The sequence below is a fragment of the Penicillium nucicola genome (genome assembly GCF_028828085.1).
Source record: "Penicillium nucicola strain IBT 29836 chromosome Unknown utg000005l, whole genome shotgun sequence".
In the NCBI taxonomy this organism is placed as follows: Eukaryota; Fungi; Ascomycota; class Eurotiomycetes; order Eurotiales; family Aspergillaceae; genus Penicillium; species Penicillium nucicola.
Window position 1 is genome coordinate 221262 of NW_026643129.1, and position 23898 is coordinate 245159.

At 47.7% G+C, this 23898-nt stretch overlaps 8 protein-coding genes across 8 annotated transcripts; 4 read left to right on the forward strand and 4 right to left on the reverse strand.

Annotated features, from left to right (window-relative positions):
• Positions 1-2517: 2517 nt before the first annotated feature.
• N7511_005161 (uncharacterized protein) lies at positions 2518-2760 on the reverse strand (the record flags this gene model as incomplete). Its single annotated transcript, XM_057127538.1, has 1 exon — positions 2518-2760. One exon carries the CDS (start codon positions 2758-2760, stop codon positions 2518-2520), a length of 243 nt encoding a protein of 80 aa, XP_056984055.1.
• Positions 2761-5170: 2410 nt separating this feature from the next.
• N7511_005162 (uncharacterized protein) lies at positions 5171-5389 on the reverse strand (the record flags this gene model as incomplete). Its single annotated transcript, XM_057127539.1, has 1 exon — positions 5171-5389. The coding sequence occupies one exon, from the start codon at positions 5387-5389 to the stop codon at positions 5171-5173; it is 219 nt and encodes a 72-aa protein (XP_056984056.1).
• Positions 5390-6790: 1401 nt separating this feature from the next.
• N7511_005163 (uncharacterized protein) lies at positions 6791-7506 on the forward strand (the record flags this gene model as incomplete). The annotated part of the gene is made up of 3 exons (XM_057127540.1): positions 6791-6937; positions 7001-7177; positions 7246-7506. 3 exons carry the CDS (start codon positions 6791-6793, stop codon positions 7504-7506), a joined length of 585 nt encoding a protein of 194 aa, XP_056984057.1.
• A 282-nt stretch (positions 7507-7788) lies between these two features.
• Positions 7789-9756, reverse strand: N7511_005164 (uncharacterized protein; the record flags this gene model as incomplete). The annotated part of the gene is made up of 1 exon (XM_057127541.1): positions 7789-9756. The coding sequence occupies one exon, from the start codon at positions 9754-9756 to the stop codon at positions 7789-7791; it is 1968 nt and encodes a 655-aa protein (XP_056984058.1).
• A 755-nt stretch (positions 9757-10511) lies between these two features.
• Positions 10512-14573, forward strand: N7511_005165 (CHAT domain-containing tetratricopeptide repeat protein; the record flags this gene model as incomplete). The annotated part of the gene is made up of 1 exon (XM_057127542.1): positions 10512-14573. The coding sequence occupies one exon, from the start codon at positions 10512-10514 to the stop codon at positions 14571-14573; it is 4062 nt and encodes a 1353-aa protein (XP_056984059.1).
• A 1241-nt stretch (positions 14574-15814) lies between these two features.
• On the reverse strand, positions 15815-16711 carry N7511_005166 (uncharacterized protein; the record flags this gene model as incomplete). The annotated part of the gene is made up of 4 exons (XM_057127543.1): positions 15815-16003; positions 16060-16145; positions 16199-16295; positions 16361-16711. 4 exons carry the CDS (start codon positions 16709-16711, stop codon positions 15815-15817), a joined length of 723 nt encoding a protein of 240 aa, XP_056984060.1.
• Positions 16712-17940: 1229 nt separating this feature from the next.
• N7511_005167 (uncharacterized protein) lies at positions 17941-19298 on the forward strand (the record flags this gene model as incomplete). The annotated part of the gene is made up of 5 exons (XM_057127544.1): positions 17941-18155; positions 18218-18419; positions 18479-18543; positions 18595-18913; positions 18972-19298. Coding segments are annotated over 5 exons (1128 nt in total), but the record flags the coding sequence as incomplete, so codon positions are not given.
• Positions 19299-20670: 1372 nt separating this feature from the next.
• N7511_005168 (VIT and vWA domain-containing protein) lies at positions 20671-23562 on the forward strand (the record flags this gene model as incomplete). The annotated part of the gene is made up of 3 exons (XM_057127545.1): positions 20671-22689; positions 22772-22807; positions 22870-23562. 3 exons carry the CDS (start codon positions 20671-20673, stop codon positions 23560-23562), a joined length of 2748 nt encoding a protein of 915 aa, XP_056984062.1.
• Positions 23563-23898: the final 336 nt, after the last annotated feature.

Sequence of the window (23898 nt, forward strand, 5' to 3'; positions counted from 1 at the left end):
CACTGGCTGAAGAGTCATAACTCCACTATCAGTACCTGGGCATCCACTTCGTATTCCTCACTCATCTAGAAAGTATCACACTCAAGACTCAGCTCAGAACACGATCTCTGCATGGATACCCTGGCCCTCTGATTTGCCGGTATTCGATTTTTGTCCATGAAAGGCACCTTGAATACCGAAACGTTCAACTCGACCCTCGGGGACTGATCAGGCAAGACTAAGCACCCTAATATTGGCTTGCGCTGCAACAGAGACAAGATGAGTCAGATTTTCCGAGGCTCAAACTGATAACTAAGTTGGCAAGAGAAACAGGCCAGATGAAAAATGGGGCCCTGATCCTCGCCTCTTGTTGACTCGATGCCCCTCTCTGTATATTATTCCCCTGTTCAACATGTCGACAACCCAAATGACACCCATCCGTCCAAGTCCCATGGTCAACGAACAAACACCCTAACGATGGAGTCTTCCCTTGATTCAAATGGAATACCCCTTGTGTTTCCTTGTCTACCTGTCTCTGGTGGTCTTTGATTGGACGCTCGACCGACCGATTCAAGCCTGCACTTGTGTATTGTCAGCGTTGCTCACACGCCGAGGTCTTGCATCATTTGGTGAAAGGTTGAATCACTTGCCTTGATGATGATGGCATGAACAGTACATCCTGAGAAGCAATGTGACCCTGTCCGATCCCAAAAAGCAAGAAATCAGCCTGAGCTGAGCATCAAACCCGGATTCGTTCCTCACTGGTGGTGGCCTCAGATCGTAACAAGGGAAATTACTTGCCTCGATGATGAACTGTGCAGTATACCCTGAGGAGCAATGTGAACCTGTTCGATCCCAAAAAGAAGCTGGCGAATGATTATCAAATTTGAACCAAAAGACTCATGTGGAACTTCCCCTCAAATATATGAAATGATCACATTCGTCCTAACAGATTATGTTTCGAGAATTGGAAAAGGAAAGCAAACAGACGAGGCGCAGCGGATGACAAAACTCACAGGTGCACTACGGAGGAAACTTCCCAAGCAGGAAACAGCAAGTATACCAGCTGGCTCCGACTCAGGAAGTTACCATGAAACAATTACGCCATTAACCGCATCTGCTGTTGCTTACCTACAGATTCGGTACTAGCCCACTCAACAAGGTTGAAATTGGCGCATCAGAATGTCCATTCCGAGGTTATACCTAGGTAGGCCTCAACCCCATATCAAGCGTTGTTCTCAACAACTTGATAAACTTTGGATTTGAATATTTGACAAAAGTATTCAAACTGTTCCCCACTGATATACGAATAAAGATGTACGAGGCTAGAGAGACTGCCAACCTGGAGGTCTCATAGAATGCAAGCCTGAAGATTTTTGATGGCGCGAAAATGCGGTCGAGTGTGCTCTACCGTGGTCACTGCTTTTTCTGCTACTCGAACAGGTGATATTTGTGAGGAGAACCTCCCAACTGCGGGTGTTGGGAGCCTTGAGTCCCCTATATGTAAGCTGATACATGAACTCCCTGTGATCGATCACAGAAACTGACCTAGTTCCTCTGCATTAATCATGTTATTTGAGTTACGTAAGGGTAGTTAAATACTAGATCCCATGCGGATTCTAGGAATCAGTGTTCGGTCTACGTACTCCCTACAATTAATCATCAATATTGTATAACTTATGCTATCATCAGTTCCTATCTCGCTTACCTTTCTTAGTCGGGAGACTAGCCTAGTCTCACGGCTAGGAATGGTCGATTAGCCGTCGCTGCACCAATCTTAAGGCTAAGCGCTGCGGTTGGAGGTCTTCCAACATTTCAGTGTCGCTACTGAGAGGATTAGAGCACTTTGTACCGGGCTCGGAACTAGAAAAGACGAGGCATCAATAATGTAATATCAGTATGGCTGCCCACTTGAATGACCGTGGTCACAATTTTCAAGGTTCAATACTGTCCGAAAAAGAGGCCGTCTTTTCAGCCGCTTCCAATTCCACTCCCAACAAAAACCATCATGACTGCGGTAAATCTAGAGCCATAATCAGAAACAAGCGCGACACAAAGTTGGGGTGCCTAGGTGAGAACCTACGCAGCAGTTACAGCACACATATCAGAGCTCTTGGCCTGCGTAAATAGAGTAAGTGACATTGAGCAGGCAAATGTGAAGAGCACAATGCAAATCAGTCGAGTTGAATGGGCATGAACAAAATATAAAATGATCATATGAATAAGCAGCGAGCACGATGGTCCCACAACACTGGCAAGTCTCGTTATTTTGCAAACACGATCGTCGGACGCGTATTCGACCTGAGTTCAATCCCATCGGTAATCGTTCTAATCTCAAGGTACCTCGCATTCCTAGACTAGTTTAGAGGTTCTTAAAGTATTCGTAAGTCTTGTTATCGTTTTCTACACTGATTGTTGGATGCTAAATTGATAAAGTCTGATTTATACATCTTGTAGGGCCGTCCACTTTGAAGATTTCGGGCTGACGAGGTCTGCCTAAGCTAAGAATTTTTGATCCTGCGCAAGCAATAGAACTTGTTAGGTCCACGCCGTATGAGACTTTGTGTTACTCACGTCGTTCCATCCGTACTCCATGCCGAGCAACTGGTTCAGTGCAGTCGATGCGAGTTGTTTGAAGCAGTTCTCCGACGCCATAATCCAGCGATCTTCATCTTCAAGCTGATACGTGCGAAGTGCTATTCGTTCCAGATCGGACAACTCCGGATTGTGCCATTCCTGCGCACCTTCACAAAGGCAGCTCTGGATATCGGCTCGCACCATACTTTCGGTTTTCAGAGTCACTCGTACTCGCAGTTGGTTGAGAAAATCCTGCACGGTGGTACAATATGTAAAACCGCGGACGGTGCAGACATTGGTAGGCTACTCTCCATGTGACACCGATGATGTCTCTTGCAATAGGTTTCCAGTAATCATCAGGGGGGCTTTCAACGAACGCTTGATGTGACCTCCGCACAAGGTATTCAAGCTCTTCGCGGTGATGAGGTATGATTGCTAATTCTCGGTCTAGCGCCCTCAAGACCGATATTGCTCCGTTGTGTCAACTTCGATCTCCCCATGCAATGGAAGCATCGCGATGAGGCGCGGGTATATCGTCGCAAATCAGTGAGAGGTTCCAGATTCTGTCATTGTTGTAATGTCAGTTGGAGAGTTCCAGGAGATCTGGGTGAGGCATTCTTCAAACTGATATTTTTTCTTTCGGTCAGTGGATAATGTTAGGATATCTCATCAGGTGACTTACTCTGATAGACCTCTGCTAGATGACAGACTTCATTAGGGTTAGATGTCACGGTTCTGCGTATAGAAAAGCAGATGAGTGACACTTGACGGAAAGAAGAACTGGAGAGCAGATAAAAATATTATCTGGGTTGCTACCGCGACCAATCGTACTAAAAAGACACTGAGAAATTGGACTTCTTTCAGCGTTTGTCACAGTACTTTGTTTTACCTCCAACATGAAGTCAAATTAATAGCATTTAAATGAATCCGATAAATCATTAATTTTCGCTGAATTTAGCGCTCACTTAGGGTACCTAAGTTCTAGGTAAATCATGTACCCCAAGTATCCAAGTGTAATAATCTCATTTACTTTTGCAGGTGAAATGTGAGAAAAGTGTATATAAATGTTCCAAGTTGGCTTCACGGCATTCCCCCATACATCCATCCATCCACCAGTTTCCTTTCCTCATCCGTCTTCAATCATTCGCACCATTCCATCGGCACAATCTTTGGTGCCGGACTCATAATGAGCCCTGCAGTACCGGTTCGAACCCCCAGAGATCGCACTTTGACCTTGTGTACGCATCGCCAATGATTCTCGAGGCCAAAGGCGGCTTGGGTACCTCAGCTGGTCCTAACGGAAGACTATACTCGTGAAACATTCGAAACTTTCGAAAATATCCGGTCAAATACCACAACAGAGCTCTTGGGAAGAGATATGCAACAGGCATGTTTCTTTTCTTCCTGGTTGGGACATATGTTCTGCATGTACCAGCGTGAGAATGATCGCCCCGAGGATGATCGGTATGGAAATACCGTTCGCAGCTTATCTCAGTGGATCAGGAGGTAAGTGATCGTCCTCTTCTGTGATGCAACTGACTAACCCCTCCCGTTATTCTGAAGTTGCAGCTTAACCCCCTCGACTTTTGCTGAGAAGTTCTACCTTATGAGATCGGGCAGCTAAACAATACAACAGCAAGATACACCGCCCAGGATTCACACACGACGAAGGAACAAGGAATTGGGGACTAAGGCTGCAAGCGATGATCCTGGTAAGAATACGGAATAATATTGAACTTAGGGGTATTTTCATTATCAGATGGTACCGGGGAAGAAGGTCAGACACTTGTGAGAATGCCTAGCAGTCATTGTGATAGTAGACATTAACATTCGTCAAAGCTAGAAGGCTAAAAGCGAGCAAATCACCAAAATTCTGACTGACCTTTCTCTGCCTGTTTGGTAGCCGTGAAAAATATCAAGGACAGAATCAAGGTACAGGTTTCAAAGAGGAAACTATGGATGCTCATGAAGTTATGGAGAACCCATAGCAGTGCTGAAAAGTCACAATGCATCTGCAGCCACTGGGTGGTTCATTAAGGCCTAGCGGATGGTACCTGACGACCATTCTCATTATCGTGTTTCCATATTATCGATCTCGACAATGGGGACATAGTTCGTAGTCAACATCTTGCAAGTAAAAACTGAAAACCCCCCAAAGTCATTCTAATCCAAACTAACTCAGCTAATAGCCATCACGAACCGGCGGCGAAACGGCATTCCTATCTATCGAGAGAAGAAAGTTAGAGGTGGAAGACGCTCCAAACGTGCAATGAACCTAACTGGAACCATCCACAAAGTAAGCCACTTTGCCCTGATCGTCCTTGGTTCGCTCAGTTAACTACTCAAAGTCATACCGATGTGCATTTGGGTGAGGCTTTGAACATGACCCTATGATAAGAAACAGAACCCGTTACAATCGACGGAATCTCATGTCTCAACGGATTGGCCACAATTGGGCCTTAAAGAATATCAAATTAAATTTATTTTACCACGCAAGCAATCTGTCCCATTCTCAAACCATATATAACATCAACGGGATTGCTGAACTCGACGGAATATCGAAGATCTCGTCGTTCATGGTATAACTGGGTTATCAATTGCGGCCCTAGGTCGTCTACTTCTGCCAGTCGGAAAAGGCTCCACCTTGGCCCAATGGATCTTGCGGTTGTTCCAGGCTCGAGATCGATGTATTCTGCGATGTCGAGGCGGTAGTTGGGGGGCCAGGATATCCGTCAACACAGCTCCAAACGGGACGAAGACAGGCCCCAACAAGCTCTTCAGGATCTCGCCCAAGGTCCACAAAAGCGAGTTCCAGTTCATCTTTTGAGGCCATTTCTGGCTTGGTTGCGGGTGAATTTAGGGTATCGAGGGGGGTTCGAATGGAGGAGTCAATTGATGCAGTTGTACTCCCAAATTGGATGCGTAAGATTAGCGTTAGGATTGACGCATTTTCAGTGTTATCTTTCATCCCGAATTTCACCTGATATTCTAAGTCGTATTTTACCCCATAGTTCATCTAAAAGTTGCATCAAATTCATGGTCTTGTAATCTATCAGATAAACTATCAATGCTAGCCTACACATTTTGGACTTGGTGGGCATTTGGTATGCGTTTTAACTATGTGAAATCATAGCAAATCAAACTATCGCGCTTCCATAGGCTGTATATGTTAGAATCAAAAAAGGTATCCCCATTTAGATGATCTAACTGGAGCATCCCTAGAAGGTTTAGATTTATCGAAATTAATTTCACCACTTGCAAACGGAGATTCTACCTCGAACCTAGTCAGAAACACGCTAATCCGTTTCTGCCCTAGTTCAGTTTCAAGTATTAAATCGTATTGAAAGTCAATATCACGTGCTGTATTATAAACTAACGTAATTGTAAGGCTCGTACCAAGAATACTAACATTTGGCAGAGCTCGTTGAGATTCCTTCCACTTATCTCAATATTTTGATCCCTGATGTTTGATAGAGCTATGGGATTAATCAATCTCGATATATGCGCACCGAGTCATTCTGTGACGGAACATCTTTTTGAGAAGTACACATGGGAAGTACACATGAAGCTCAAGATGCAATGTGAACCGAAACGGAACCAGGGCCCGTGGGACGAGGCCGAGCAGCTCCAGATGCAGGTGAGCTTTCGTAAAAAAACATGCTCAAATCGCAGGGTTCATGTCCGGTCTTGCGGTTCAACGGTCCAAAAAGACGGTTTCAAGGCAAATAACCTACACCAGCGCCCATCACGATTACACCGGTTAGCGGATTTTTTCTCAACTTTGACGTGGCCGTGAAGCTTCGTCTGGAGATTCAATGCTAATTGGTATCCTTGAAACTGTGAAGGGATCGGTGGGTCTGGCTGCTGAGATTAGTTTCCAAAGAACCTGGTTTAAACCAGTCGGGAAGATTCAAATACAACAAATTGAGCATATACAATGTGTTCTGGAATTCACCATAGGCTACTGATCTATCCCGCAGATTTCGTACTCCTCCACCCTCTCATGGCTTGAATGCATTTCAAGCAGGAATGCATGAGGAATTGGATTAAAACATGACAACAATGTCTCAGCCCGTCAAAATCTTGTGCGCGCATCGTACATGGTCGTACATGCCTCCAGCAACGTACGACATTTGATTAGATAATTTATTTAAGCGCTAGTTAGTTACGGCTACCTCATCAAGATTTTGAACTCTTTTTTCTTTGAGAACGCAACATCCTGGAATCCCGCAAAATGGAAGGTCATAGTGAGGCATATCGACCAGATGAACTTGAGGATGCCACAGATGGTGTATTTGCCTCCGATCTCCCAGAACCAGAGAAAGTGGCAGATGTGACGGATTTACCCCGCTACCCTCCCCGAACCGAGCCGACTTCGAGAGTAAGAACCCAATTTTGGCCGTGCTTCTCGACCCTAGATGTTGCTCATCGTTTCTGTTTCTAGGGATACATTGGTGCACTTATCAGGACTGTGAAGAATGTTCCGTCCTGCGTATGGGTCATGAATCAACACTCAGAGGAAATCACCGTTGTGGTCTCGAAGTATAGGCCAAATCGAATTCTCACGGGCGGGGGGTTGTCGGCCTCGCCCACGGGAGCAGGATTGGAATTCTCAGCCGCTGTAAATTTTTCTCTCATACCCATCGCCAATTTTGTATCATCTGCTTACTGACAATCATTGCTGCCTAGACCTTCAAGAGTCCAGCCTCGCAGAAAACACTCGCCCCTCGGGCGAAGGGTTTGGATTGTAGTACCGCAGTGTTTCCTCTGTGGACTCGGAAAGAGGGCTTTGGGGTAATCACAATATTCAGTGGCCCTGAAAGAACCCTCTTCATCGAGAACGACCGGATTCCGCTCGGTGCCATGGCCTATTTCACGGGGAAGCCAGATTTGCGCATTATTCGTCACTACCAGCCATCAATGTGCGGGGATGAGGGCAGCCAAGAGTAATTTGCTGGAAGATGAAGGGTCCTGGGAGTCGCTTGCTTCTATCTACGTAATTTATCAAGTTAAGATGCCCCATCAGCACTTTATCATGTTGATTGCCTTCCGTCTCACGTTTTGATTGAATAGGCTACTTGTTGACATAAACAATATCTCAGGCACAGTGAGATGGTATCCTCTAAGCAAGTTCAGTTTTAAATATGCAGAAATAAGAGGAAAATTAGAATGACGAAAAGGAAGCATTATTAGTTTTTCCATCGGATGAAAGATTTTCTGTACTTGTTTAATCTATCCATATGGATCATGCGGCAGCACTGCGGCGTCATCTGTCAAGGTATTGTAATGTAACATAAACGGTACGTGAATACTCTCCCACTGAATGCTTGGCCCCTCTTCACTCTTGCAGTTGCGGCTCTCGCCGTAAGACAAGTCATATATCTTCCTCTCCAGGCGGTTTTCAACACCTCGACGAATAGTACGACGTCTATTTGTCTCTAGTGCTCGGAGGTCGACTTCCTGATTGGAAACAAAGAAGACAAAGTGTTCAGGAATGGCCTCCCGTGTCAAAGTAAGCAGGAACCTAGGCCAAGACATCGCGAGACCGTTCTCTTTCAACGTGTATGAATTCCTTCCAAGCACATAAGTGTCTCCTGCTTGGAGATGGGTTCCTCTCGGACTGGCACTAGACACCAATGATATGTTGCCAGCAGCATTGATATTGAATACCGAGACAAAGATCGGCTTATCACCTTCATTATGCAATTCAATCACCAAGCGATCGCCGTTGCGGAGGTTGCCTGTACCATCGGATTGGATCTCTGTACGGCTTGGCACAGTCTTGAACTTGTAGCGGAACCCATGACGTAATTTCTCTGCCGCGAGGGGTTGCAGGCTCAGAACACGCTTTGCTCGTGACAGCCACTCAGCTTGCTGGATTGCATCTTTGACGGTAGCTTGCATACCACCAGCATTGTCTTCGATTTTGAAACATGCGCAAACTTTTCTGGAATTGTTCAGTAAGCAGGTAACGTCCCCTTGCTTCTCAATATAAGCAAATGCCGGTTCTTCTTTCTCATGAGGGATCAATTCGATCAGCTGCCGTTTATTTGCCAAGCTCACGTACTCCTGGAGGTTTGGTGACAATATGACCAAATCGCGGCGGGGCGTTTCAGTGACCAGGAATGCAACTCCCATCCCACCAGGTAAGCGTGACGGCTCCATGTCGAGAGTCGCGCTAAAACTTGAGACTGCAGATACATTGGCATGGCCAAGCTTCTGACTTTCCATTGCTTCATGTGAGGACGGAGGCAGGATCATATACTCATTGTTCTGCCGCACTCCAGCTACAGATCCAGCAACAAGAATGACAGTTCCATCTTCCTGGGCCATGACTGATATCCCGTCAAAATCAATTGTCTCCAGGCAGAAGAGCGTCCGGTGATCAGGACCCTCGACATGAGGATGCTGGTCTGGGAATCGGATGGCCACCTGTTCCGAAACACTCATCATCACACTTCGCCAGGATATTTTGTGGTTTGCTTCGAGGGTCTTTTGCAGCACGGATACCAGCTGCTCAGTCACCACGCCTCGGCTCTCGAAATCTTCATTTTGGTATTCCCATGCCGTTTCACGGTCCGTACAAGCCACAATTCTCACGACATTTGGGTTGGCTTCGACGCTGGTGATGGCAGACTGATCTAGATCTCCAATTTCCGACAATCTTTTCAAGTGAGCATGTATCTTTGTGTGCGCAACTTTGGGTATATTTTTGGCAATTGCCTTTCCACCAAAGTGGGTGCTGCGAGCAATTCTACCTGAGTGGCAGCAATCAAAAATGGTGGTGACATTCGCAGTCTTTGCGGTGATACGATGGAGAAGAATTGAGATTTCGATGTCGAGAATGCCGTTGAAAGTCTCCTGACCAGATTCATAGTCCATAGGCACAATGAACTGGTAAAGTCGCTCGTTAGTTTGATCCTTAGAGGGTTCAATCAAGCCACCGTGCCCAGAATAGTAAATGAGAACGGTGTCGTCTTTCTGAACTTGCGAAATGAATGAGTTCCATTGGCTCAATATATTCTCCCGTCGCGCATGCAAGCCAGCACACAATAATGTCTCGAACTTGTGCGCCTTCAACAGATTGTTGACTGACTCAACGTCCACCTCTGGCCCTTGTAATGTACCATATGGACTTGCAATGAGGAGCGCTCGCCTAGAGATTCGCGGAGGCTCGTTGGGCATGTTTTCTTCCGCCATTGACGAAAGCTTGGAGTAAATTTTGATTGGGAAAATCACGTTTGGTTCGACTAAGTAAGGTAAGATGGAAGTGTCACACGGTGGGCGTCTTGAGCTGATTGAGGTGGTTTTGATGATAGCAGTCACTGGGGTACTCCGAGATATGCTGAGTTCACCATAACTAATGTCGCCGGATTCCTTTACCCCTCTATTACCGTATTCAGGTACTGTACGTGATAGCGCGGGCTTGAAGGAAATCGATAGAAATCCGCATTCACGACCAGTAAGACCTACAGTTATCAGCTGTCACTACAGGTTTCTTTTCCACCCAGATTAAGCCAAGGTCCCACGTAATCTACTTCTGATTGATTATTGCGAACACCTCCATCAGAACAAGAAGCGGGGTCATAGGAGGATGGCTGGCTGAAATGGCACCGCAGGCGCTGAGACATGCCTCAATTCTCACAGCTAGTCAGAAATGACCCAATGACAGACAGGTAGATGGACCGGAAATTCGGGTGATGGGAGGGATTCATGCGTGTTCGCTGCACAGTCCAGCTCCTGCGGGAATATCAAGGTACGGCGGCTATCCACAAGGGGGCTAATCACGATAACTTCCATATTTTTGTTCATTGTGCTTTAACCCTTCAGGGCGACCCGGGAATTACTATCGATATCATTAAGCCAAAAGACTCTACGAACACACACTGCTGGAAAGATTTTGAGCCACGTACTCCGTTTCACTTTGTGAATGAAGTATTCTCGACCAGAAAGTCATGCTCAGTACTGTTTCTAGACGTCTGTTCAATCGTCTGTGCCGTCGGTATGAACGAACCGGCCACAATGACGATCTCGAGGCTGCCATCAGCCGGGCTCAAGACGCCCTGCAGGCTACTCCAGCCGACGATCCCGACCGCGCATGCTATTTGAACGACCTCTCCATTCACCTGTCCAATCGATATGAGCGAACGGGCAATTTTGATGATCTCGAGGCTGCGATCAGCCTGGCTCAAGACGCCGTGGATGCTACTCCAGTCGACCATCCCGACCGCGCACGCTGTTTAAGCAACTTGTCTAATTACCTGTCTAGTCGATATAGGCGAATAGGGAATCTTGACGATCTTGAGGGTGCCATTAGGCGGGCTCAAGACGCCGTGGATACTACTCCAGCCGATCGTCCTGAGCGCGCAGCCATTCTGAACAACCTCTCTAGTCACCTATGCAGTCGATATGAGCGAGCGGGCAATCCTGATGATCTCGAGGCTGCTATCAGGCGGGCTCGAGATGCCGTGCAGGCTACTCCAGTCGACCATCCCGACCGCGCAGGCCGTTTGAACAACCTATCTAATAACCTATCTCGTCGATATAAGCGAACGGGTAATCTTAATGATCTTAGGGGTGCTATCAGCCGGGGTCAAGACGCCGTGGATGCTACTGCAGTCGACCATCCCGACCAGGCGATATATCTAAACAACCTCTCGAGTCACCTTTCTAGTCGATATAAGCGGACGGGCAATCTTGATGATCTCGAGGGTGCAATCAGCCGGGCTCAAGACGTCGTAGATACTACCCCAGTCGACCATCCCGACCGCACAGGCCGTTTAAATAACCTCTCTAATCACCTATGCAGTCGATATGAGCGGACGGGCAATCTCGACGATCTCGAGGCTGCCATCAGCCGGGCTCAAGACGCCCTAAAGACTACTCCAGTCGACCATCCCGACCGCGCAGGCTATTTGAACAACCTATCTCTCAATCTAGGCAGTCGATATAAGCGGACGGGCAATCTTAATGATCTCGAGACTGCTATTAGCCAGGCTCAAGACGCCGTGCAGGCTATTCCAGCCGACCATCCTAACCGCGCAGTCATTCTGAGCAACCTGTCTCTCCGTCTGTCCAGTCGATATGAGCGGACGGGCAATCTTAATGATCTCGAGGGTGCAATCAGCCGGGCTCAAGACGCCGTGCAGGCTACTCCAGTCGACCATCCCGACCACGCGGGCCGTTTGAACGACCTCTCAAATCACCTATACAGTCGATATGAGCGGACGGGCAATCTAAATGATCTCGAGGCTGCTATCAGCTGGGCTCAGTACGCGGTGCAGGCTACTCCAGTCGACCATCCCGACCACGCGGGCCGTTTGAACGACCTATCTCTCCATCTAGGCAGTCGATATGAACGGACAGGCAATATTAAGGATCTCGAGGCTGCCATTAGCCGGGCTCAAGATGCCGTGGATACTACTCCAGTCGACCATCCCGACCGCGTCAGCACTTTGACCAACCTATCTACTCACCTATCCAGTCGATATAATCGGACAGGCAATCTTGACGATCTCGAGGCTGCGATCAGCCGAGGTCAAGACGCCGTGGATACTACTCCAGTCGACCATCCCGACCGCGCAGGCCGTTTGAATAACCTCTCTAATCACCTATCCAGTCGATTTAATCGGACAGGCAATCTTGACGATCTCGAGGCTGCGATCAGCCGGGCTCAAGATGCCGTGGATACTACTCCAGTCGACCATCCTAACTACGCAGCCATTCTAAGCAACCTATCTGATCGTCTATCTAGTCGATATAAGCGAGCGGGCAATCTTGATGATCTCGAGGCTGCTATCAGCCGGGCTCAAGATGCCGTGCAGGCTACTCCAGTCGACTATCCAAACCGCGTACGCCGTTTAAACGATCTATCTCTCCATCTAGGCAGTCGATATGAACGGATAGGCAATCTTAAGGATCTCGAGGCTGCTATCAGCCTAGCTCAAGATGCCGTACAGGCTACTCCAGCCGACCATCCCAACCGCGCAGCCATTCTAAGCAACCTATCTACTCGTCTATCCAGTCGTTTTAAGCGGACAGGCAATCTTGACGATCTCGAGGCTGCCATCAGCCGGGCTCAAGACGCCGTGGATACTACTCCAGCCGATCATCCCAACCGCGCAGCCATTATACAGAACTTGTCTATTCGCCTCTTCAGTCGATATGAGCGAACGAGCAATCTTGATGATCTCGAGGCTGCTATCAGCCGGGCTCAGTACGCCGTGCAGGCTACTCCAGTCAACCATCCCGACCGCGCACACCGTTTGAGCAACCTGTCTATATGTCTGTCCGGTCGATATGGACGGACACGTAATCTTGACGATCTTGAACTCGTACTGACAACGCTTGAGGATGCTTTCTTTTCCACAACTGCCCCTCCGTCTCATCGCGTTATAGTAGCCCGTCGACTTCTTCGCACCTTGACGGATCACGGTCGCTGGCACAAAGCTTCCTCTATCGCCGAACACACAACCCAGCTCCTTCCTCTTCTTTGCGGCCGTCACCTCAACCGCCAGGATCAGCAGTATGCCATCACCCAGACCGCAGGCTTAGCTGCTGATATCTGCACTATATTCCACCATGAAAAGAAGCCCAACCAAGCTCTTCAGCATCTTGAGTTCGGTCGTGGCCTGATCCTTGGCTATCTGATCGACAGTCGTAGCAATGTTGATCAGCTCCACAAGGACCATCCCCACCTGGCGACCGAGTACGACTACCTTCGGCGCACTTTGTCCCAGCCTTTACCGTCAGCGGAATCTGAAGACACTGCACATCTAGTCGAGCGTAAATACCAGGCCTCCCGCAAGCTAGAAGACTGCCTGCATGCTATTCGCCAAGAGCCAGGGTTCACGCGCTTTCTCCTGGAGCCTGAAGTTCACACACTTACTGCTCAGGCCGCGGAGGGCCCACTGGTCGCGGTCAATATCACGGATCTTGGTAGTCATGCTTCGATCGTTGTGGGAGGCCAAATACACTCGCTGGAGCTACCCCTAATACCAAGCAACTATAACTTTGGTATCAACGAGGCGCTAGCTCGGTTTCGGGCCGTAGGCCAGCGAGGCCCGCGCGATATCCAAAGTGAGCTGGAGGCCTCTCACCCAGTCGTCCCACTTACTGAGTTATACTATGATGATGATGCTCTTTTCAGGCTATGGGATTACTATGTCAAGCCCATTCTGGAATTCATCGACTGTCAAGCATGTATGTCAAAGGACAAGTATCGCATCTGGTGGATGGGAACCGGGGCAGCGAGCTCTCTTCCGTTCCATGCCGCTAGATATCACGACGATCCACTCCAAGGCACCATGGCCCGTGCCATCTCTTCATATATACCAACCATCAAGGCACTTGCCTATTCACGGTCTCAGCTGTCTAAATTACCAACCAGCGATCCACGAACATCGTTAGCTATCATGGCCATGCCTACTACACCACAGGCAACATCATTACCAGGCATTGTGTCCGAGATCGAGGCCATCGAAGCTGCTGCTGGTTCTGAATTCACTCTCCAAGTGCATCGATATCCCCAGTCACAGACTGTGCTGCGAGCTATGCAAGAGATTGACATCATCCACTTCGCATGCCACGGCTCTTCCAACGCCTTCAACCCATCCGAGAGCCATTTACTCCTCCAGAAAGACGGACCAACTGGCCCGTTAGTTGACCGACTGACGGTGCAACAAATCTCTGATCGAATGGTGGAACGTGCGCGCATTGCCTTCTTATCAGCGTGTTCGACTGCTGAAATCACGGCGGGCAACTTCACCGACGAGGCGATCCATTTGGCCAGCGCATTCCAGGTGGCCGGCTTCGGACACGTGATTGCGTCATTGTGGTCTGTGAAGGACGCTGTCTGCGCACCTGTAGCATATCATTTCTATCATCATCTCGCCCAGCAGACCACCAGGCCACTCAGCAATCGATCGATTGCCGAGGCTCTGCACGATGCTGTGTTAAAGATCCGCGAGACTGAGAGTCCCAACGTCTGGGCATCGTTTGTTCACTATGGCGCCTGAGAGGATGGAGAACACTGGGGCAAGTGCTGCAAAGATCCAGATTGTCTCTGTCCCACATCTCAGACGGATCTTCGTCTTACCTGCCCCGCCGGTTCAAACTTCAGAGCATATGGTTTCAGGCCCTTTGCTTGGTCGGTCTTTCGAGAAGCAGCTGGCATGTACGTGGTATAATGATTAATCTATCGCAGTGGAGCACATGTTTTTAGACCATTCAAATTGAGATCTGATAGATCTGAGAGATCTGAGAGATCTGAGAGACCTGGGAGGGAACTAAGTGAGAGCATGAACGACTCCAATGAGGAGGAATAGACAAATGTACCTCTTTTTGTGAACATCTTACACAATTGACGCGTAATTCAAAGATGTGTCAACTGGCGTCACAGCCTCCTTTAAATGGACATTGAACACAGAAGGAGCCAGACTCACTAACCTGGCAACAAGAAGGCTGCAGACTCTCGGCGTCAGCGCTGCCGTTGACACTCTTTCGACGCTACAAATTCTCCTCTTCGCATTGGTTTGTGGGTTTCGTAGGGGATGACTGCAAATGAGCACCGACGACCATCGGCAGACATCAAAAGTGGGGCTAGTAATCTCACCCAGGTACAGTCCTGCCACACGCACATCTTTCCACGCACGGCCGTACCGGTCACCTGATCGTTGATCCGGGTCAAGGAGGGTAACCTTCTGTAATACTTTATATACAGACTGTAGAGCGGCTGTTGAATACAACAATGGTTGTATTCTGCATACGTCAAGTTACATCATTGTTATTTTTCTCTGTATTTAACTCAACAAATGCGTTCAATTTTGTACGTTTTCACTGCCAAGACTTTCGCTCAGATCTACATTTTCGTAGCGTACATTAGTTTAATGGCACGAGAAGATTAGTTTAGGTGACCGGAAAGGTCATATAACACATCATTGTCTTTTCTACTTAATTTGGACGTCATTCTCTGTAAGCCTTTCTATTATATCACAGTCATAGGACTGACTGTTTCTGTCTTGTGACAGGGCTCACAAGTAAACAACCATCCTAGGAGAGACTTTTTGAGGCAGATTTACATGCATTCCTTACATAGTCTCGATGGTATTTTCTCATCAACTTTGGAAAATGATATAGTTATTTGGCTTAAGATCATGTAAAACAAAGATCTCAATGCAAGTTCTTGGCAGTATGAAGAACGTTGGGAATGGCACAAAGTCAGCAAGGTAATACCAGATTTTCCTTCTAAACTTCATTATTAAGATCGCTCTAGAACACTTTGAACCCAGCTCACAGCGGTCTTGTCCCAAATATCAGGATAGACCATATGGGCTGTGAGGTTAGACCCGCTGGCACACACAGGATCGCCCACATTACAAAAGTCATGGATGACATGCCCATAGTGTCTAGTCAAATACTGCACTTGATCCTCTCGACGAGGGTATTTCTAAAATTCACAATCAGTCAAACGATTCCCATAAGGTTGTAATCGGCTTGGCATACTCCAGTGACATTGAAGGTTCCGAGGCCCTGGTTATATGGCTGGTTAGGGGCGTGGCGAGGATCACCGTAAAAAACAACAGCATCGACTGTCACGACGTGGTCAACTTTGAGTATCTGTGTCTGTTTCCAAATCTCTTACTGTGCTTGCCGAGATCCAATCCAATTGGGGCAGTCAAATTGCCCAAAGTCGAGTCGCCGCCGCCACCGGCGAGAGTGTCTGCAATTACCATTGCTCCCTAGATGATCGAGTATCTCAGTCAGAAGTTGGTTCAAATTTGATGAAATCATAGGAAGCATGTACCTGGGAGTAGGCAAGTATGACGAGCTTAGAGCCAGTGTGACCGCACCGCTCAACGAAACTAGTTAGCTGTTTTCGTGCAGCTTTGATTCCGACATGATAGCTGTTGGTTGTTGTCTCGTCTGTAGCTGGGTATATGAGATTCTCATAAGTCGTGTTTTCGTTCTTCGAAGTGATCAGTTCTGCCAAAGTGCTGAGAGAACCGGGGTAAGACTCCGTTGTCCCGCGTGCAATCAAAATGTGTACATCGGCACAAATGGTGCTATTTGATAGCGAAAGGGCTGAAGACTCAATTACTGTAGAAGTAGCCGAGTAGCCAAACAGTAGGCAAGCTGTGATGGTCGCAAGGCGCATGATGAAGACAAACTAAATCGTATAAATCAATATGGATAAATAAAAGGCTCGCAGCCCAACACATTATTTATATGTTAAGATGTCTCCGAAAAACCACCGACCGTTTCATGTAAGTACGCAATGTTTGTACCAATTCAAAGCGCTTTTTCCGTGCTCGCAATATTCTTGGAGTTTCGGGTTGAGATGAATCGGACCAGTATGCCCTTTTTGGTTAGCCGGCTTGCCGAACCCACTGATCTTCTTCTCGGACTTCTGAGCGTTCGGGGTCGGTTACCAAGCTAGATTATGCATAATATGTTTCAAACATGCTAGAACGATAGTGGGGAGCCCTATTTCTAGAATTTAGGCCTAGGGCCATATTAGTATATCAGTATACTAAGGCTACCTGCTTATACCCCCAAGATAGGCATAGGGCAAGAAACCAGGCTATAGAAGAGGCACCGATATTAGTATTCAGCGGACGAGATACCTGACTTAATCAAGGGTCCGGCGCCAGAGATGGCCGGTAGAGGAGTTGGAAGCATATTCATCAAACTAGTCAAAACGGTCAGTTGGAGCGTACACTCCGGGATTTCTCTCTTCCTGAGTCAATCGGCTTCCTTTCCAGATATTCAAGTAAATCGTTACTGATATTAACCCGTAGACAAAGAATAGCTTGACATGTTGTTCGATTACCGAACATCCCACGTCAATTTTACTGAACACATGAAGAACTTGACAAGACACTATTCACAATCAAGATATAACTATACATGGGATTTTCTAGGTAATAATATTTGACGCATACCCACAAATTCCATCCAATGGTAGGGATACGCATAAATTGGAAAACGTCACGGAGATTTATATATTTAGCTTTCAATGGCCCATGGGGATGCAGAACTCTACGTAGGGTTATGACGTTTACATATCTCAGCCGGAACAATTATTGTGGGGAAACGCAGACGAATCCTTCAATAAGATCCCCATATCTCAGCAACCTTTCTAAATAGAATTTTTCTAAGCTTTCGAGTTCCTGGAATAGAACATCGAAAGAAGGGTTGAGCGAATGGTCTGCTTTTCAGGTCCATCTACTCTCGCCACCACGTGCCATCCGTCCACGTGAGATGTGGGAGAATGTTTCTCGAAGGAAGTCAGTCTACAGACCTCATTGAACCCAAGCTGCACATTTCAAGAGTCATATAATCCATGTCCTTGACAGAAGAGCAACTTCGGGCTATCTCAATAGCAGAAAGAGTGGGGGAAGCTCTTCTCTGCTGGGCTGTGCATTTATTGTGACGACCTATTGCTCTTCGCCCGCTTTTCGCAAGCCAGTCAACCGACTGATCTTCTATGCTTCCTTTGGGAATGCTTTCGCGGGCGTTGCGACTATCATCAGCAGAGATGGTGTCTTAGCGGGTCCAAACTCCAGCCTATGCATAGCACAGGCATTCTTTATCCAATAGTATGTTGCCACTCTTTTCTACATGATCTTCAGGATTATGAAATCTAATATTTTGATTTAAGTTGGATGCCAACGGACTCGTTGTGGTCATTTTGTATGGCGGTCAATATATATTTGACCTTTTACCGGAGATACTCAGCAGAAGATCTCAAGAAGCTTGAGAAGTGGTACTTTGCTTTTTGCTATGGGTTACCGTTGATCCTGGCAATTGTACTGAGCGTCATAAAGACTGCCGAAAGAGGGAGGGTCTATGGGCCGGCTTTGGTATGTACCGCAAAGGCGAACGGGTCAAGTTATGCATAGGATGACTGACTTCTGCTTAGATATGGTGTTCGATCACGGAACCATGGCAATTCTTACGTTTGGTGTGTTTTTACGGTCCAGTTTGGTACGTCGTACTCTAACTTCTCGCAACTTTTGACCTGACTTCCTTTTACAGGGTGATAAGTAGCATGACTTTTGTGATATACGCTACGGCGGGTGTTCGCATTTATCGAAAGCACAAGGCTTTACAGAGGACCCAATATGCGCCACCTGCAAACAGAGCGATCAACGTGACTCGATCAGTTTCGTTTGATGTAACCGCCAGCGCAGACAAAGGGGGAACGACAGAGCCAGCAATACCATATTCGGCCTGTATCGAGTCTCAAAGGTCTCGCTCTGGAAGTGGGTTGGACATTCAGGCCAAGAAGAATCACTCTATGCGGAGTTATTTCAGATACTCCTTTATCTTCTTCATAGCCATGGTCGCTACTTGGGTATGACTTCGCTTTGAAATACACGGACCTACCAAAACTTTACTAACATCATAACTAGTTGCCGTCATTCATCAATCGAATCTATGGAATTATCGATCCCGCCAAAACAATCTTTGGCTTGAACTTGGCGGGTGCATTTGTCCTCTCTCTCCAAGGGTTTTGGAACGCCATTATCTACACCTCGACTACTTTGCCTGTTTTTAAAGCCAAATGGGCTCACATGGCCAAATCCAGATCACTCGCAAGGCGGCCCGTCAAAACAAGTACGGGGGAGATTAACGACGTTTCGCTTGGGCATGTGGGATTTGATGAGAGGTTTAACGCAGGCAGTACATTCTCTTTGGCAATCCGTTCTCCGCCTGGAAACCCCATCGCCGACGTGTAGATTTTTCTTCTCCTGTTTTCATTCGTGGCTTTGGTCACACCGATACCATTTCCGATTTAGGCTGTTACTATTTAATCGTTATATAGATGAAGAGCATCTCCCAAGACAGGGTTGCAAGTGAAAGGATTGAGAAAAGGGACTTCCTCGCCGTCCACAAGTATGTGAGGACACAGATCAAATCTGTCAGATTGTGATCAACACACATCTACGCAAGTCAGGTTCAACATTAACACGATAATGTCGACCAATATTTTGCACGCACTCGCTAGAGGGCAAATGAAAAGTTCGGCGACTGGTTATTGAATTAAATGATTGTGGCTCGATGTGAGATCCTACTTGTGCGGGGTGTATCTTTTCTCCCTGGCACTGTCATAGGCAGCGAAGAAATTTTTCTGGTTGAACTCTTTGTCGAGTATGGTTCTAAACTTGAGCAAGATCTTCTCGTTGATGCACTACATCCTTGTGCACGCCAACCGCAGCTTATGACTTCGCTTCTTCTGGCTCAGGGCCTCGATCCTAATCAATTCAACGCCGAATAGGGCACGGGCACTCCTCTGCATTATGTTGTCCGGACAGTAAGTCCAGTATCGTCAAAATGCTACTGGACGCGGGTGCGGACCCCACGGTGCGATCTGCAGACACGCGCTACTATGGCGAAGCCCCTCGGCGGTCGCTCAGTCTCAGCGAACTCCTCAAGTCAAAGAAGAGCTATTTGATCCCCTCCGGTCTGAAAATTACAGGATGAATGAATGAAACGGGAATTGCTTATCTCGAGTTCGAGTATTCGGACAAGTGTTTCACACTACATAAGTTCAAGGTATGGACCAAATTTCTACACACATTATCCCATATTCATCTGCCGGGGAAGGCTAGCTTTGCTGCGGGGTTCATTACTGTCTAAGTGTGCTATATACGACCTCGCAAAAACATGCTAGCCGCCTATCTAGTGTTCTTTTACTCGCCTTAGTAATCATGTTAGCGGCTCCCAGGGTGGACCCGTGGAGCACTGCCCTCCCCGTCCTTTTGTGGCTTTGGACATACAGGTGGATTCCCGAATCTTGATCAAAATGAATTGAGTCATCTTGTGCTGTTTCTGTATGGCTTTTAGCTTGGATCATTTTTCTAAATGCGATTGGTCAAGCCGATCATACTGGAGTCACATCCATGAACAATCTGCAGGTTGAAAGAAACCGAACGTGTGTTGACTCGGAACCACTTGAGCCGCATCGAACCAGCCAATCAGAGCACAGCCTCGGGTAACCTCATGTCCGCATCGCCAAGCAGCCTAGCGTTTGTCATGTGCACCAGTCTATATAAACTCGCTCCTCCCCGTCTTCCTTTTCTTTTGTTCCAACTCTCTACTCTCTGCATCATGGCACACGGCTGCTTTTACCGACCGGCCGCAAACCTGTCAGCGCTCAAGTACCTGCCTCAGATTGGCCTTGATGCGCATGCAACTGTTCTCGCTAGAAATTCACGAACTGTAATCACGCAGACCTTTGTGAACCCTTCTTCTACAGAAGCGATCTCCGAAGTCTTCTACTCGTTCCCCTTGTATGAAAGCTCCAGTATCGTCGGCTTCACTTGTCGCGTGGCCGATACTGTGATTGAAGGAATAGTCAAGCCAAAAGCGAAAGCAAATCAGATTTATCAAGAAGCCAAGTCTAAGGGGCAAACTGCTGCTATTCTCGATCAGTCACTTAGTGCCGCCGATGTCTTCAGCACGCGCCTAGGAAATGTCCCAGCGGGGGGTACCGTTCTCGTCGAGATCACTCTCATCCAAGAACTGGCCCAGGATGCCAAAACAGACGGCGTTAGATACATGATCCCCGTCACTGTTGGACCTCGATATGGAAATGGAGTCGATCTTCCCCATCCGCCCGAAGGATTTCTTGTAAAAATATCAATCAAGGTGGACGTTGTCATGGAAAAGGGATCTCATATCCGCAATGTTCGGTCACCAAGCCATCCAATCGAGGTGGACTTGGGCCGGACAGCCGATATGCCGCAGTCATTTTTTGAGCCCAACTATGCCTCGATCAAAATTGGTGAATTTATAAGGATCCAGGAGGATTTCGTGATCACCGTCAATGCAGACAAACACGATCTCCCATTTGCTCTCCTGGAGACACACCCTACATTGCCAAATCAGAAAGCACTAATGGTCTCCCTGGTACCAAAGTTCAGTGTGCCGCCGGACTCATCCGAAATCGTGTTCGTCATTGACCGCAGTGGCAGCATGGGGGACAAGATGCGTACGCTACGCTCCGCCCTTGCGCTGTTTCTCAAGTCGCTGCCGCTGGGTGTGCCTTTCAACTTGATCTCGTTTGGCTCCTCGACTGAAGCTCTCTGGGCTCGAAGCAAAGTGAGTACCAGAGAGAGCCTAGAAGAGGCTCTTCAGTATACAAAGAAGATGCAGGCCAATCTCGGTGGAACTGAAATCCTGTCTGGCCTCAACGCAGCTGTGGAAAATCGCTACCAAGACAAGGTGCTTGAGGTATTGGTTCTCACTGACGGTGAGGTCTGGAACCAGTCCGAGGTCTTCGACCTGGTCAATCGGGCTAACCAGCAGCATTCTGCTCGGTTCTTCACTCTCGGCATCGGGAGTTTCGTTTCCCACTCTCTTATCAATGGTATCTCGAGAGCAGGCAAGGGCTTTACTCAGACAGTCCTGAACAATGAGGATCTCAATAAAACAGTAGTTCGAATGCTGAAGGGTGCTTTGATGCCTCGACTGCACAACAGCAGATTGGATGTGGACATTCCCAAGACTGAGGATGAAGAAAGCTTTGTGAAAGTTGATCTTCCTGGTGATGATACGACAGATACAGAGCCCCCACCGAAGAAAATCTCCCTATTCGATCAAGATTATCAAGAAGGAGAAGGAATTGGTGATGTGCGTGAGCCACTGCCAAAAATTACTATTCCTAGCATGTTGCAAGCACCACATGACCTTCCAGCTCTGTTCCCATTCATACGCTCTAATATCTACTTGCTTCTCTCACAATCCATAGACTCGTTCCCGGAGACGATCACTCTTCGTGCCAACAGCAAACATGGTCTCCTGGAGCTGGAAATCCCCGTTCAAGACATCGGCAAGGGCCAAACTGTCCATCAGCTCGCGGCCAAAAAGACGATCACCGAGCTTGAGGAGTCCCGCGGCTGGATATACTCGGCAAAGGATGCCGAAGGCGAGTTGATCAAAACAAAATGGGAGAGTCGAATTGATGAACTGGCTCAGACAGAATGCGAGCGTCTGGGGGTGAGATTCCAAGTCGCAGGAAATCACTGCTCATTTGTCGCGGTGAACGATGAGGCCCTGGTTGAGTATGACAGTATGGTGGACGAAGAGGGCCTGGTTGAGTATGACAGTATCTCAATGGATGCCAAAGTAAACAAACCTCAACCCCCTAGCTACTCTACGGAGGATCACTGTAACCTGTCGCAACTTCATATACTGACTTCTCTGATAGCGCCCGGCCGCATCCTTAGACCTCAGCGCCCCAGGGGTAGGTTATCCTTCCTTTCCAAACACTAGTTTGCATAAGCACACACTAATCATTTGTTGAAGGCCACGGCATTCAACCTGGACTTCAGCGCAGCAAACAGCACAGACGTCCTAGAAGACTTTGACTTCGACACGTTCATGAACACCGATAACGACGCCTCTGAATTCCAGCCGAAGTGCAAAAAGGTCCGAATGAACCAGACGCCGTATGTACCTGACGCGCAGGCATCATTTTCCCCAATGGCTCAATGCTACAGCGCTGCATCACCGGGATACACCCCTACATCTCCTATTGGTATATCTGCAGGGTACTCACCTGTGTCACCGATTGTTCAGGATGAAGACGAGGAAGACGACATCGACGACAGGTTCGAAGACGCAGACGCTTCGTCAACCCTTCCGCTAAATAAGCTCATCCTGCTCCAGACTTTCGAAGGATACTGGGAGATGAGCGATGCACTGTTGCAGATCATGAGCCTTGACCCAAGAACTGTCTACGGCAACATACAAACCAACTATGACCTCCTGGCAGGAAGTGAAGCGAGCAAAGCATCTGCGGTTGATGAATGGTCGCGTTTGATTGCTACATCTCTGGTTTGCCGGTTTTTGGAGACAAATGAAGCTGAGTCTCAGGATGTGTGGGAGTTGGTCAAAGTCAAGGCTGATGGCTGGGTACAAGCCGAGATCAAGGCAATGACCACTCCTTCTCGAGAACTCGTCACTAAGCTCATCGAGCGGGTTGGCTCTCTGTTCTGAGATTGGCCAAGTCATGGTTTGGGGCGATTCATTGATTCTGTTGCTTTGCTTTGTTCACGCGTCAGATTTGAAATTGTGAAGAATGGAGTGCCATATCCGAGTACTCATACATTCAGAGTCTGAGATAGATTTCCAAAATGTGTCTGGGTTGACGTAAACCTCAACCAGGCTCAAACGCGAAAAATATTTTGTTGAGAATTTTGTCTGTATACCTGTGGCCTATGCCATAATTATTCACCATGTGAGAATGAATTTAAATTTGGTTATATTAAGGAGGGTGATTTGGGTACATATGAGGTTCACGATACATTGTTGAACCTCTAGCCTAAACAACTG